Consider the following 13,671-nt stretch of genomic DNA (forward strand, 5'->3'; position numbering starts at 1 on the left):
GAAAATGAACTTTCCCCACTTTGGTTCCAGTTCCCAGATGCATGAACACACCATATGTGTGCAGTATAAACTTGCGATGTGCACTGCAATAAAGAAATTGCGAGGGTACCGTTAAAGTTGTTATCCTGTCATAAGGAAGACTGGGCTCCCAAATTAAATATAAAATGTCACAGGATGATTAAAGGGATGGGGGTATAAATTTTTCTCTCTCTCTCTCCTTCAGTTTGAGGGGGGAAAAAAAAATCACTATTTGGTTGAACTGTTTGTGACTCATGTTCGCACCACTATAACCTGTGATGTATGACACACAAATAAACATGACTTCACTTTAAAGAGTCACAGGCCAACGGCATTGGGAACCACTTGCCCTTTTTGCAGAATACGACGCAGAGTTTTCCCATCTCTCTTTTATATGATGTCTTGTAAAGCCCGGATTGTTGTTGATAATATTTTACAAGCATGATTTGTGCAGTTTTTCTTTCTTACAGCTCTCAGCAGGCCTCGGTGCCAGTTCCCACTGACCACAGAGGGCCCCGTCCAGGCACTGATGTCACCAGGAGCAGCCGCATTTAATGCTCGTTCACTTAATCTTGGCAGATCACTCGAGCTCAAAACAGGCTGCCATGAGGTCTAAATCATATCCATAACAAGAGGTTTTCTAATTATCCTGTGGGGCATCAACAAAAAGGAGGATGATTTAGGATGAATGCCTGTTGCTTGGCCATTTGAATAGACTTTCATAAAAAAAAATTGGGTGTAAAATTGTGCAAAACAAACTGTAGCGTAACTGCTTCCAGACAGACTATGTATAGAAACAGTCAACTGATGTTATGGTGGCTTCATTTGTTGTAAAATACATTTAAATACGGTGTCTGTGCTTGATCTCGGGCTATACTGCCCTCTACTGGAACAAAAGAGTCATTGCATTTTTAGAAATTAAGTTTCATTTCTACATGGAAACCTGGTTCATGGATTATAAATAGTTTTTTCGACTTCTGTTAAGATCAGAAAATTAAGGAGTTATAAAAAAAAAAAAATCCCCCCATCTATTGACACAATACATTAAAACAAAAAAACAAGACAAAGAAACGTGTCACAAGCATTCTGCATCCATCCCAAACTGAACATGTTTATTCATAAAATGATCAAATATAGCACATATGTATAAAAATGTAGAAAATTGTACACAAAATATAACACTTGACTTTTTTTTAATCTATTATAGTTATTGCTACTATTATAGCTTTCTGTTGCTAAAGGTGATATTCTTTTGCCAGCAAAAAAGTCAGAATGAAGGATGAGTTATAAAAAAAAAAACAAACACACTCACAGAGAAGGCAACACCCATAAAGTTCATTAATATAAAAAGATAATTTTATACAAAACATCTCATACATTCTAAAGAAACAGCACTATCAGTCAATGTTCATGCCCTTATTGCTAGTGTTAGTGTTGTGTTAAAATAGACTATTTGTGCATTTCCTTTCAGTCGGTTTTTTAGGTGTCTTTGGTAGGCTGCAGACCTTTTTTATTCTTTTCCAAATGAGGAAATATTCATTCATACAAATACCTGGCAAGCTTTGAAGTGACATTGCTCATAAGGTTTGAAAAAGTCACATGAAATGTATTTAGAAACACTTTAACGTGGCTTCAATGTAGCACAGGGGTCGCTCATATGTGTGTTCCTTTGAAAAAAAAAAAAAAAAATACTGTGATGAATCTCTGTTGCCATCAAAGATGAGGTTCATGTGAACAGTTATGAGAGACGGGGATCTTCCACACAGTGCTGTCATCAGTGCAAAGCCACAGTATAAAATTTGTTCTACAAAGAGCGGCAATGTACGTCCATACAATACAGCTCATTAGTTGCAAAAAGTACCTCAATATGCCCATATTGTATATACGCCCTACACTGGTAGGATTTGTAAATTGTAAAAAATAATGCTTTGCAATGCCTTACTATTCTGAGTTAGTTGCAAAATAACACATTTTTGGGATCAGCGCCAAAGTGCTTTGGCACTGTACTATGAATGTACCTCAATTGCTCAAATACCAAATCCACCCAATCAAAGTGTAAACCAGCTGTATTGAGTTTCCATTCCATAGCCATGGCCCTCAGCTGAGTCAGTGTGAGTCATAGTGAGGGTTAAGGATGACTAAAGGCATTATGGTTGATAGTATTGGATGTTGGGTGAAGTTATTGATACATATTATGTTTGAGCTTTGCTCAGTAAATGTACCTTTGAAATCATAGGCCACTTCTCGTCCTGCAGTAAAAAGAACTAAGTACAACAGCTGCTTTAGGAACACGTACAGTAAACATGTGGAGTGCAAACTCTCTGTCTGGAAAGGCAATTCCAACATACATGTAATGTGAACACCAAAGATTTAAACAAGACCTGAGTGTTTGTGAGTGGGCACATGTGTGGGGATGTTATGTATGCAAATTCATCTGTGCGCATGTGTGAATACTGATATGCCACTTAAACATAATGTGCTGCTCCTGGCAATGACGACGTCTCTAGCAAAGAAAGTGAGTTTTAGTAGCACCGAGGAATAATTTCTCAATCGATGAAAGCATATCTTTCTCACCTTTCTGTCCGTTTTTCTCACGTCACATCCTGTGAACACTGGCCTTCAGAATCCATCAATTTCTCCAAAGACAGAGGATAGCGATCCAATGCCTCATTGTCGTATACATGTTCAGAATATATATGACTTATTTACATGAATCTTTCTCCGCTCCACCGTTACCAAAGCCTTATCTGATTGGAATGCCTGTTTAGAAAAAGCAATGCATCGTTTCGTATCAGGCAAATGGTTCAGCGCACCACAATAAGGCACAAATGACAACAAGTACCAAGGCAATGAAGTTACAACACAGTGAGAGAAGCTGTTCAGGCACCTTTGGTTTTAAGATGTTGGGGGTGGGGACTCAAACACATTTAACCTGTATTGGGACTCAACTTGCAACCAGAAATGCAGTACAACATGTGGTTATGTCTATTACCTGGCATCAATTTAGCCCTTAAAGATTCAACATTCCGCCTGAAACAAGGCAGCCTGTTGGGTTTTTGTATTGAGGCCAATGCATATTACAGCACAGACTACTGACTACATACATAAAATGTACCATTGTCTTTGCCTAACCATACAGTCTTGTAACGTACAAGTAAAAATCACTATAAGTGACAGAGATAGTGTAGTTTTTTTTTTTGTTGTTGTTGTTGTTTTTTTTAAACCCCAGGCTAGTATCACTGGAACCCGGCCATGGCCAGTGTTTGATTGTTTGCTTAAATGTATGCTTGGCCACTACAGAGTCGTCTTCTAAGACAGTGTGTTCAGGTATTTATTTTCTCCAGCCAGTGAGGTAAGCATGGATGTCATATCACCAACAGCCATGTTGGATAGGCCGGCGCCTACGGCGAGGCTGACAGAAGTCTGTGGGGTGGTGAGGCGGGATGAGGCCTGGGAAGAAGGTCCTGCCTGCCCTTGCAAGGGATTGTTGACAGGGCTGAAGGAGGACGAGTCGGCATCATCGATGATGGAAGTGAAATCTATGCGAGCATTGTCCAGGTCCAGGTTTTCTAAGGCATTGGATATAGGCCCAGACTCAGTATAAGGAGCCATAGGGGTAGATTTTGTGCCCCCTACCGGGTCCAGACCGGGCCCCATACTATGCTGCTGGTTTAGACAAGCCACATTTGGTGAATCCATGTGTTTTTCCATTTCCATGTTTATCTGACCCGAGTAATACATGTTGTTGTTATTGTTGGATGGGGAGAAGATTTCACTCTGTGGATGCTGGACCGGAGGAAGGCGGACCCCTCGTCGAGGACTAGAAGTTGAGTGGACAGGGCTGAGGTGGGGTGGGCTGCCAAGATATCCTCCTCCTACCTGTGACAGGCTGTTCTGGCGGCTGAGAGGTTTCCGTCCCTGAGGAGGCCTCGGAACCACCATCTCCTGGTTATAGCATGAACTTTGGAGACCTGTCAGCTGCTGGTCTTTAGGCGTTACTGAGCTAGGCACTTGGCTGTGGGCAGGCGGGCTCATGACCAGGTTCTGGTTGGGATACGGTGGATAGGCCTGACCGGAGAAAAGGTTCTGGTTTGGATGTTGTGGACTATGTTGCATGATTGCGTTTTGAGCACCCAGGTCCATGTTATCAGAAAGAGGTGGAGGCTTTATTCCAGTCTGCTGCTGCTGCTGCTCCTGTTGCTGCTCCCACATGAGGGCTTGCTGGGATTGTACATAGTTCCTCACCATCATCTCTTTCACCTGCATCATCGGGGTTTCCGACCTCTGCCCATCAGCCAGCGTGGAGCCAGCGCAGCCCAAACTCACTCCCCCTCCACTGGGGAAAGAGTTTTGGTTTGGTGTTTGAAAGTCACAGCTGGGATTGTTTGAGTTCCTCATCATTACCTGGCCGGCCTGCTGCGGGTAACCTTGCGTCTGCTGCAGAAGCATCTGTTGTTGGTGGAGCTTTGCACTTTGACAAGCATCGCCATCTCCCATCCCCGGGTGGAACTGCTGCTCGGGCTTGATGACAAGCTTACGGACTCTCTCAGAGCTGTTGTAAAGACCCGTCTGATTGGTGAAGTGAGATGGAGTCTGCTGAGGCTGCAAGCTAGGATCGGAGTACTGTATTGCCCGCTGGTTCTGAAGAGCGTGACTGGAAGTCTGTACTTGGCTGCGGTTGTCGTTCCAAGGCCCTCCAGCATCTCCTCCCTGGCCTAAGCTGGGGTAATGTGGGCCTGAGGGACTGAGCTGGCAGGTGCTCATACTGTACTCAGCCTGCTGGAGAAGTGAATTCGACATGCCCTCCGGCTGAATAGGCCTTGACTGGCCGATCAAATTTCCAGCGGCCCTGGAAGTGACCTCCGCGCCTTGGTTCTGGTAGTGTCGCTGCATGTAACTCTGATCGGGACAGCTCAGAGAATCATGGCTTGGGGATAGCTGATTTGAGATAGAACTTCCACCTCCGAGGGTCTGATTCTGTTGCTGGTATCCGATGAAGTTTCTTTCCGCCGGCGCCATCATCATGGAACGATCCCTTGCTTCGGCAGGAGCGAGATGGGGGTCCATGCCCATGGCCTCCATCATGACATTCTCAGTTATACTGGGTGGCCGAGGAGAGTACATGTGGCGAGAAAGACTGGAGTCGGAGCCACGATGCTGCAGTGCATTTCTCCGGCCCATCATAGCCACGTTATTAAGGCTATTGAAACGCTTCGGAAGAGCTTGCGGGTCAGCTGCGGATCGAACTGGGTCACTTGCTCGCCTGGTGTTGTTACCCGGAGCCTGGTGAGGGTACATAACCCCAGTACCATATTCGGTGTTGTTACTGTGCCTTCGAGGACCACCATGTTGGAGAAAGGGAGGAAGGGGCTGACCTTGGTACTCACTCAAAACACCTCCTCTTCGAACCGGAGTACCCGGTTGTTCCATGTTGGGTAAGGGAGTAGGTGGCGGTCCACCAGTGGCTGCGGCATATTTGGCCTTCAGGCTGTACTGCTGTGCGGGGGTTAAATTCGGAAGACCGGGCAGCCCTCCGCCTCCTCCTGGACATGGAGCTCCTCTGCGAGTGGTCTCCGGAGACAGAGGGTCTCCAGCCGCCTGATCGGGGCCGAGGAGGTGACATCCTCCCGCCGCTGTCCCTCCCATCTGTGAGACGTCACTAGAACGTCGGCTGGACAGGTATGGAGACACCATGGAGGAACGGCGGCTCACAGTGTAGGCGGAGCTAAGGCTGCTGGTGCCACTTCCCCTCCTGTCATTGGTAGAGCAGGCTAGTGTCCCTCCTCCAAGCTCGTGATTGGACAGCTCCATAACGCGCCGATTTGAGAGAAGCGGAGACGGTGCACACATCCCCATACTCTCCCCAGGACCTGAAAACAATTATTTAAGAGGCATCAGCTTAGAAACCTTTCAGCAAGGTAATTTAAGAATTCGATTCTTCTTATGTGGTATAGTGAAAATAAAATCAACAATCCTTTATCAATTATAGTGTGGTTATAGGAATCCATTAAATACATGTGCGCCAAGAGGAACTACAGTGCCTACCAGTTAGGGCTGGAAGCTTGTTGCTGGCGCAGCGACCAGGAGGGGTTGGCCTGCGGATTTGTTTCAGCTTGTCGATCTTCAAATTCTCGAGCCTCTTCAGAGCCTGGGCTGGCATCCCCATTGTCCCGGGCTCCCCACCTCCTACGCCTCCACCTCCTCCTGCGACTCCATCTTCCAAAGCAGTGAGATCTTCCAAACTGCCGGCTGCATTCAGGTTCATTTCCACCCCACTGTCGTTGTTGTTGGCGCTCCCTAGAGGAGATCGTTCACTACTGCAGGACGACTGACCACCAGGGCTGGGCTGGGACTTCTGGGAGAGCATGAGAGAAAAACCTGATTTTATTTATTTTTTTAAGCAGTTAGTCATCAGAAAATATTTTTTTTTATTATAATTCTTATTGTACAGGATTTATTATTGTGAGCACAGAATGTGAACTGTGAATTTTTTACATGTTTTCTAAGATTCTACTGTTTCTTCTGTTGTTGTTTTTTTGCACTAACAAAACTCTGACAATTATTTTGCAGTAACATTTTTACTTTTACAGTCAAATGTTTATTACTGTGTTTTCATACTTATTAAAGGTATCGGCTGTATCTGTATCGTCATGAAAATTTACCAGAGCACTTTCAGGAGCCAACAGTTTGCAGTCTTCTCTGCGAGTCTCCTCCTTCTCCAGCAGCAGTTCCGAGTTTGGGGCTCCGGGGGTCATAGCCGAGCCTGGGGGTCGAGGGCCCGTGTCTCCTCGATGCTTCTTGGTGATGTGAGCCTCGGGGCCGTGTACCGTCTTCACATGTTTACGCAGGGAGCTTGGGTCTGTGTATCGCTTAGTGCATCCAGGAATCTTACATACATATGGTTTCTGTAAAAACAGCAGCGCGACGAGTCAAACTGTGTTGCTCAGTTGTACACAGCAGCATTTACATTTGATCTATTTATTATTACTATTAGGACAGAAAGTATTGTCAATGCGTGGTATTTCACGATGGACACTGCAGTACCTCATTGGAATGAGTTCGGTTTTGGTGCTTGGCGCGGTCTGAAGCGTTGGAGAAGGCCTTGTTGCAGCCTTCGTGTTCACACACGTACGGTTTCTCTCCAGTGTGAGAGCGCAGGTGGGTCTTCAAATTCTCCAGGCGAGAATAGGCCTTATTACAGCCTTCAAACTAAAAGAGAACGCATTATAAAAAGTTCAAAAATGGTTCGAAAACATTAATCACGGACAGTGCAGGAGAAATAGGTTCCACATATTTTCTTTTTCTACAAGTTCCCACTGGTACAATGACATGTTCACTATGAACTTTAATCTATCTATATTAGACTTATACTGAATAAATCATATAAGAATAGAAGTGTTGTTACTTTCCTAAAAAGAAGAAAGTGCTTCCGTAAACTGTGGAAAGCACTGTTCAAATGACAGTTCAAATAATGGACGACAAATATTAAATTACTCTGGAGGATGAATACTGTTCATAAAAAAAAAAAAAAAAACATTATAAAATTAACATTTTTCACTTAAAAACACACAAAGAGCATGTAGACAGACAAACAGGAAGTAGGGGGCACTTTCACATTCACTCACAGTGCACTTGTGTGGCTTCTCTCCTGTGTGTCTGCGCATGTGAACCACCAGCATGTACTGAGCTTTGAACGGCCTCTGCTCTCGGGAGCACTCCTGCCAGTGACACACAAACTCCTTCTTCTCGCCGTGGATGTGCTCATTGTTGATGTGCTGAGAAGGACACAAAATGGCAGGTGCAATGATGAACATTAAAAGCGAAAGGCTGGCGATACTTTGCACCGAAGCATCAGGTGAGGCTGCGAAAACCTAAGTGGTTAACATAGTCATCTGAAGTTTATCTATAGAGTTTACATGTTGACCACTGAAGAAACACAGACAAAACTAACCTACATAATTTAATCCACAATGCAAAAAAATAAAGTTTCAGAATTCAGTCAAATAGAATTCAATTAATGTTTTGCATAAAGCAGTATATAACATTCATCCAACACTCAACAGAAATGTTCCAAAGCTAAAGAAGATTTGTATGAATTAGGTAAAAAACTAAATTGAAATAAAAACACCCCCAACAATAATAGATACATACAGGTACTTTTACGATGAAAAATGTATGTATTCTAATGAAAAACACATTTTTTTTTCCAGCAATTGTAAAAATCCTATTTATATCGATTGGGAGTTGTAACTTTATACAGATATTTAGTTATAAAGCCAGATGAAAAAAGTCAACCACACTTTTTTTCTTTTGTCTGACCACATAAAAAGGATGAAACAGGATAAAGAGCTCGAGCAATATCACAGCGTATCTTGGGCTTATTCTATCAATCTCCCACTTTACGCGTGTCTTACATGAACGAGCTGGTCCTGTGTGTCAAACTCCTTGTTGCAGCTCTCCCAGTGACAGTTGGTCTCATAGACGGCCTCCGGTTCAGGTTTCCCATCCTCTTTGTCAAAGTCATCTCTACCGTCCAGCAGGCCCAGGAGAGGATCCTGACCACACATACACAAGAACATCAAGTGAGACTGACCATTTTCAGAGAAACTAAATTCACCATATGCTTTTTTTTCACCATTTCATCAGTCAGGTCCATGTGCATATGACTTTAACTCATTGTTCCTGAATCCATTTTGTTGTGATACATGACACATTAATCCCTGTTACATCCCCGCATGCACTCTTAAATCTCTCGGGCAGAAACTAAAGGGACAAAGACATGAATGTACCTGAGTGCCAGTGGATGAAGGGCTGGCTACGTCTCCTTCTGACCTCTCCTCCAGGCTCTTTACATTCATGCCATCGATCACCCCTCCGAGCCCTGGCTCCGTCTTCAGCTGTCAGCAACACATTCACAATATGACATCGCCTTTGTAATTGTCAACATTTAAATTTTTTTACTGTGATTCTTTTCAGTTTATCAGCCTGAACCGCCTCTTTCTCTGCTTTTATCCGCAGAAGGTGCACTGGGTCGCCCCGGCTGCTCTATGAAGTGAGTGGGAGAGGCGTCTTACGTGTCCATGCTTGGGCGCCGCGTGCAGCCGGGGATTGTGGGGAGGCAAACGGGAAGCTTGGCAGGGACCTGGTGTGTGTCCACCCAGTGGGGTCCCCCCGCCTCCTCCATACATGGAGCCCTGATGCCTGGATTGACAGTTTATATTGCTGGAATAACCCAGTGACGGGCTGTGAGGCACAGAAAGAGACACACATGTGATGACTCTGCTTTACCTGATGGAGCCAGCCACATTTTTAAAATAAATCAATACAGAGAATTTCCCTTGATCTTGTATTTTTTTGCAACCAGACTTTTGTTTAGAATTATTTAAAGTGCATATCGTGTGATTCATCCTGTTCAGGGTGAAAGGTCATAAAAAAGAGCATTTTGAGACCATTTATAAACATAAATAAGAGCAGCCTACCCAGTATGTATAACATTAGATTTGCTCTGCTTGTATATATTGATGAAGAGTACAATCCTGGTTTAGGAAATATCCTAATGAGGGAGAGATTTGTAAAGAAATCAGGGAAAGGGGAGAAGTGTATGTTTTTGCCAGTATGTCATATTTACTTCTTTTGTACCAGAAATCGTGATTTAAAAAAAAAGAATGGGAGCATTTTAAAAACCTTTTAAAAACACTTCTTTTTCTTGGTTTTTCCCACTTTGATGTGGATACTTAATAAAATATATATATATTTTCTATTTTCATTTGGTGTTTTATGTATGCTTGTAATGTGCATGTTTATTTTAGTTTTTATTTTGTCATTGATTTAGATATGCGTTTATATATCTTATGTACAGCACGTACAGTAGGTCCTCTCTAAGTACCTCAATGCAGGTCTCTTTTAGGCGTGTTATAAATAAAGATGGACTGACTGGATTGGATTTTTGAACGAAATGAAGTTAATGAAATAAAAAATAATAGTGATCTACATGTGTAAGCTTACAGGTTTAAATGTGAGCATATTGTCTCAATTCTACTTTCAAAACAGGCAACATTTATATGTCTATACATGTATATTTAAACATCAACCAAATGTGTTTTCATAAATGTAATTTTAAGAATTGACTGTATAGCTTTTAATTTTTGAGGTGCAACAATTAATAACTTTATTTACCATTAAGGTAGCTTTAATCAATGTGATAGTAAGATCAATTTCACCCCGTTCTGTGATCAAGGGGGAGGTTTCCCTCCGCAAATCAGCTCTGGAAAGATAAAACAAAGATATCTGACCTCATGGCGCTCACAGAGAGATGCCCGTACGAGCTGGCTCCGTTTGGGTTGCAGCGCGAGTTGACGAAGGCCACCAGAGAGTTTGGTGAGGTGCGGATGACCGTCTGCAGGTCGACACTGGCATCGGACAGCGGGGAGATGGACAGAGCGCGCTTTTTACTCAGCTTCAGCATGGAGCGAGGAGTGGAGAACCTCGAGCCTGTGGCAGTGAGAGCAAGGCGGGTTAGTTTTGGTGCCATAAAAATCATCATGTAGGTTTCAATGCAGTGTTCACGTGTGTGTTTTCTCACCATCGCCAGACACAATGTGATCGGTGCCGGGCTGAGCCGGGCAGAAGTTATGATGAGAAGACATCATGTTGTTCTGGTTACAGTAGGGGGCGCTATTACCTCCTGTGAAACACAAGCGACACAGACTGCCATTAATTTGTCACTTGCACCCTTTAGAATTAAAGCTACGAAACAAAGCAGATTACAAAATGTAAACTACACGAGCATAAGTAAAATTATATACATTAAAAATTGTCAAAGTACCTGATAGAATAACTTGATTGCAGCTTTAATTCTACCTCATTATGAATTTAAAAACAAGAAAGGTTACATAATGTGATTTGTACTTAAGTGTTTTGCATATTTGAAAAAAGAAGAAACCCACAAAGATTCACTTGATCAAAAATCTGTATTAATTATATTCATATGAATATCTTTAATGTGTTCTTGTAATGTGGTACTCAACCCTTTCATGGTTTTAAAGAAACCAAAACTTGGCTGTAAATTCTACTTGTGTGTGAGTAGCATTACATATGTGGAAAAGAAATCTAGTTAAAAATAGTATTATAAATATATTTAATAATTATATAGGATATATTACGGGAGTATTTGTTATTTGTTACTTTCACCCTTTATGATTACATGGTGCCATTAGTACAGAGTCTGTAAAATAAATTTTTTTTAAAAACTCAGAAAAGTACAAGTAATCAAAAACATGGATTTTGTTACACTAATATAGAAATTTGAAAGTTGGTATTTTTTTCCCCTCTTATGATTTAAAAAGTATCAAAAAAGATTAGATCGTGAAAATGTACTTACATCTTAGATACAGTAATGTTAACATTTGCAATCTGTTACTTTTAGTTGTAACTTGTACTAATAAATTTGAAGATAAAAAGTAAAATAGTACTCAATTAGAGAGAATTTGTAAAGTGAAAATTGTTCTTGAATGGGAAATAAATTACATCCATAAAAAAAATAAAAGGATTATATGAGCATGCGGGTCACTAAGAATATTCTTTAAGCACAATAATGTGAGTATTTGTAATTTGCTACTTCAACTTATTTATGATTTTGAATAAAGGAAAGTAGAATACATGGCTATAGATTGTATTCAATGATATGTAATACCATTCATAAAATACTCATAAGTACTGCTATATCGCCAATAGTTGTGATTCACTTTTAGATACTGCAACATTTCTAGTCTGAATATTTTCCTCTTCCATCTCTAAAGTGAAGAATTAATATTGTAAAACAAGTGATATAGGTAGATAGTGCTCAGGAATCACTTTTTTTTAAATTTATCAACAGCAATAGACTTACTCTACATGACATTTGATTATGGGACTGATTGACTAAACTGTGGTAGTAGAATGATGTGTGTGTATTTTTTCATAAAGAAGAGCAACTTGCAGGTTTATTGCATTTAAAATGCGGCGGGGAAAACAGATTGCATCCACATCTCAGCATCATCATCTCATTACCTCTGTGAGAAATGTGTGAGTATTAGTTTCAGTCTCTCAGGTGTCCAAAGTATAATCCAAAATCCATGGCAGCTGTGAGATTAGAGAAGAAGATACTCACCCTCGGTGGGCGGCATGCTCCTGTGACCCATCATATTGTGAGGTGGCGGTGGGGCCTGAGGGGGCCTCATATATTGATCCATGCAGTGGCCGATCCCCTGCCCTGGTCCTGATCCGTGGGTCATGCTGGGAGTCATGGGATTGTACATAGCGTGGCAGTCCTGTGGGGCGCCGTCGAGCAACGGGGCACGCATCAGAGACACATCGCCGTAGGGGGACTGATCGGAGGGGGCGAGGCTGCAGGCAGTAAAGAAGCACAATCATCAGTTAAGATCATCGGGGTCATTTTGATTTAGAGAAATAATTGTGGACACAAAAGTATATACATGTATTTTCTTGAGTTATAAGCTATATGAAATTGAGAATAGGGGAATCATTTGGTGGAAATAATTTAAGTTGCTGGATTGTAAACAACTTTTAATTCCTAATAGTAGACCTTCACAACAGTGACATCACAGGTATAGATGGATTTTGGAGATTGGAGAGTGAACGCTGCTCTCATGTTTTTATTCTTACAGTTCTTACTTTATCGATTAAAACTGATGTGCCTATTATCTGAATGTCGCTAATCTCATGAATCATGTGCTCTCACGCCGTGGATTAGTAACCTTGAATTATTGAAATGAATCATTCAGACCGTACGAGATATAAAAAGTATTAGCGTATTTGCTAATTTATTGCGACTACTTGTAAACTTGTGAAAATGAAAACATGTTTTCAGCGCACTTGGTTGATGTTTTTAACTTGACCAGATGAAAAGAAAAAAGGGGGAAAATGTGTGTCCACATTTGATATTTAATGTTTTTAGCATGAATATTGATTGATTCTATTTTCACGTTGAAGATGTGGAAACAGGATAAAAAAAAAAAAAAAAGAAGTAAAAATGGCATGAAGTCTTTGAATATTCCAAAATTACACCCTTAGTTTGAGAGTCACCCTCATAAAGAGTACATATGTACCACTGCTTTAAGGTAAAGTACTCAAAAAGCGGTGATCCTGAGCACAACCTGAGTAGACGGAAGCTCCTCTCTAAACTCCCGTGATGCCTCCCGTCCACCACTAGATGCCGTATGGCCCTCGTCGTGCTCCAAACGGTGGAAACTTTCTCTCCTCTCTGGGTTTTCCCCCCTCGCCAACCTAGAAAAGTGAAGCTGCTCTGGAAGTTTCCAGTGCTCTTGTGAATTTCAATGTGTTTTCTGACGTTTCTTTTCTCACTGTTCGGCTCAAGATCGGCCTCTCCTGTTCTTTTCCTCTTCCTTTCGGCCTCCTCGCTTTAAAACGGACAGACTTCATCCATCCACCTTCTCCTAAGTCGTCCTTTCAGTCCCTCTCCGTCTTTCACCATCATGTGTATTCCACACAGGAGCTTAATCTGTCCTCTCTAATCCACAGTGTTGTGCTGCCCCCCCCCCCCCCCCCCCCCCCCCCCCCCAACCACCACCACCACCAAACTGAAATTTTCTCTTTTCTCTCTTTCTCCTCTCCCATTCACTCTTTCTGTTGTAC

The 13,671-nt window shown here is 42.2% G+C and overlaps 1 protein-coding gene across 1 annotated transcript in view; it reads right to left on the reverse strand.

Annotated features, from left to right (window-relative positions):
- Nucleotides 1-1,112: 1,112 nt before the first annotated feature.
- The window catches only part of gli1 (GLI family zinc finger 1), a 62,212-nt gene continuing 49,653 nt past the window's right edge, over nucleotides 1,113-13,671 (reverse strand). The window contains exons 3-13 of the mRNA XM_080461911.1: nucleotides 12,167-12,402; nucleotides 10,601-10,702; nucleotides 10,311-10,509; nucleotides 9,093-9,261; nucleotides 8,808-8,915; nucleotides 8,433-8,573; nucleotides 7,644-7,793; nucleotides 7,063-7,227; nucleotides 6,681-6,923; nucleotides 6,064-6,373; nucleotides 1,113-5,888 (exon numbers count right to left, since the gene is read on the reverse strand). Coding sequence (XP_080318037.1) covers nucleotides 3,328-5,888; nucleotides 6,064-6,373; nucleotides 6,681-6,923; nucleotides 7,063-7,227; nucleotides 7,644-7,793; nucleotides 8,433-8,573; nucleotides 8,808-8,915; nucleotides 9,093-9,261; nucleotides 10,311-10,509; nucleotides 10,601-10,702; nucleotides 12,167-12,402 — 4,384 coding nt within the window. The 3' untranslated portion in view covers nucleotides 1,113-3,327. The remainder of the gene's footprint in view (nucleotides 5,889-6,063; nucleotides 6,374-6,680; nucleotides 6,924-7,062; nucleotides 7,228-7,643; nucleotides 7,794-8,432; nucleotides 8,574-8,807; nucleotides 8,916-9,092; nucleotides 9,262-10,310; nucleotides 10,510-10,600; nucleotides 10,703-12,166; nucleotides 12,403-13,671) is intronic.

The sequence above is a fragment of the Lipophrys pholis genome, assembly GCF_963383615.2.
Source record: "Lipophrys pholis genome assembly, chromosome: 4".
NCBI lineage: Eukaryota > Metazoa > Chordata > Actinopteri > Blenniiformes > Blenniidae > Lipophrys > Lipophrys pholis.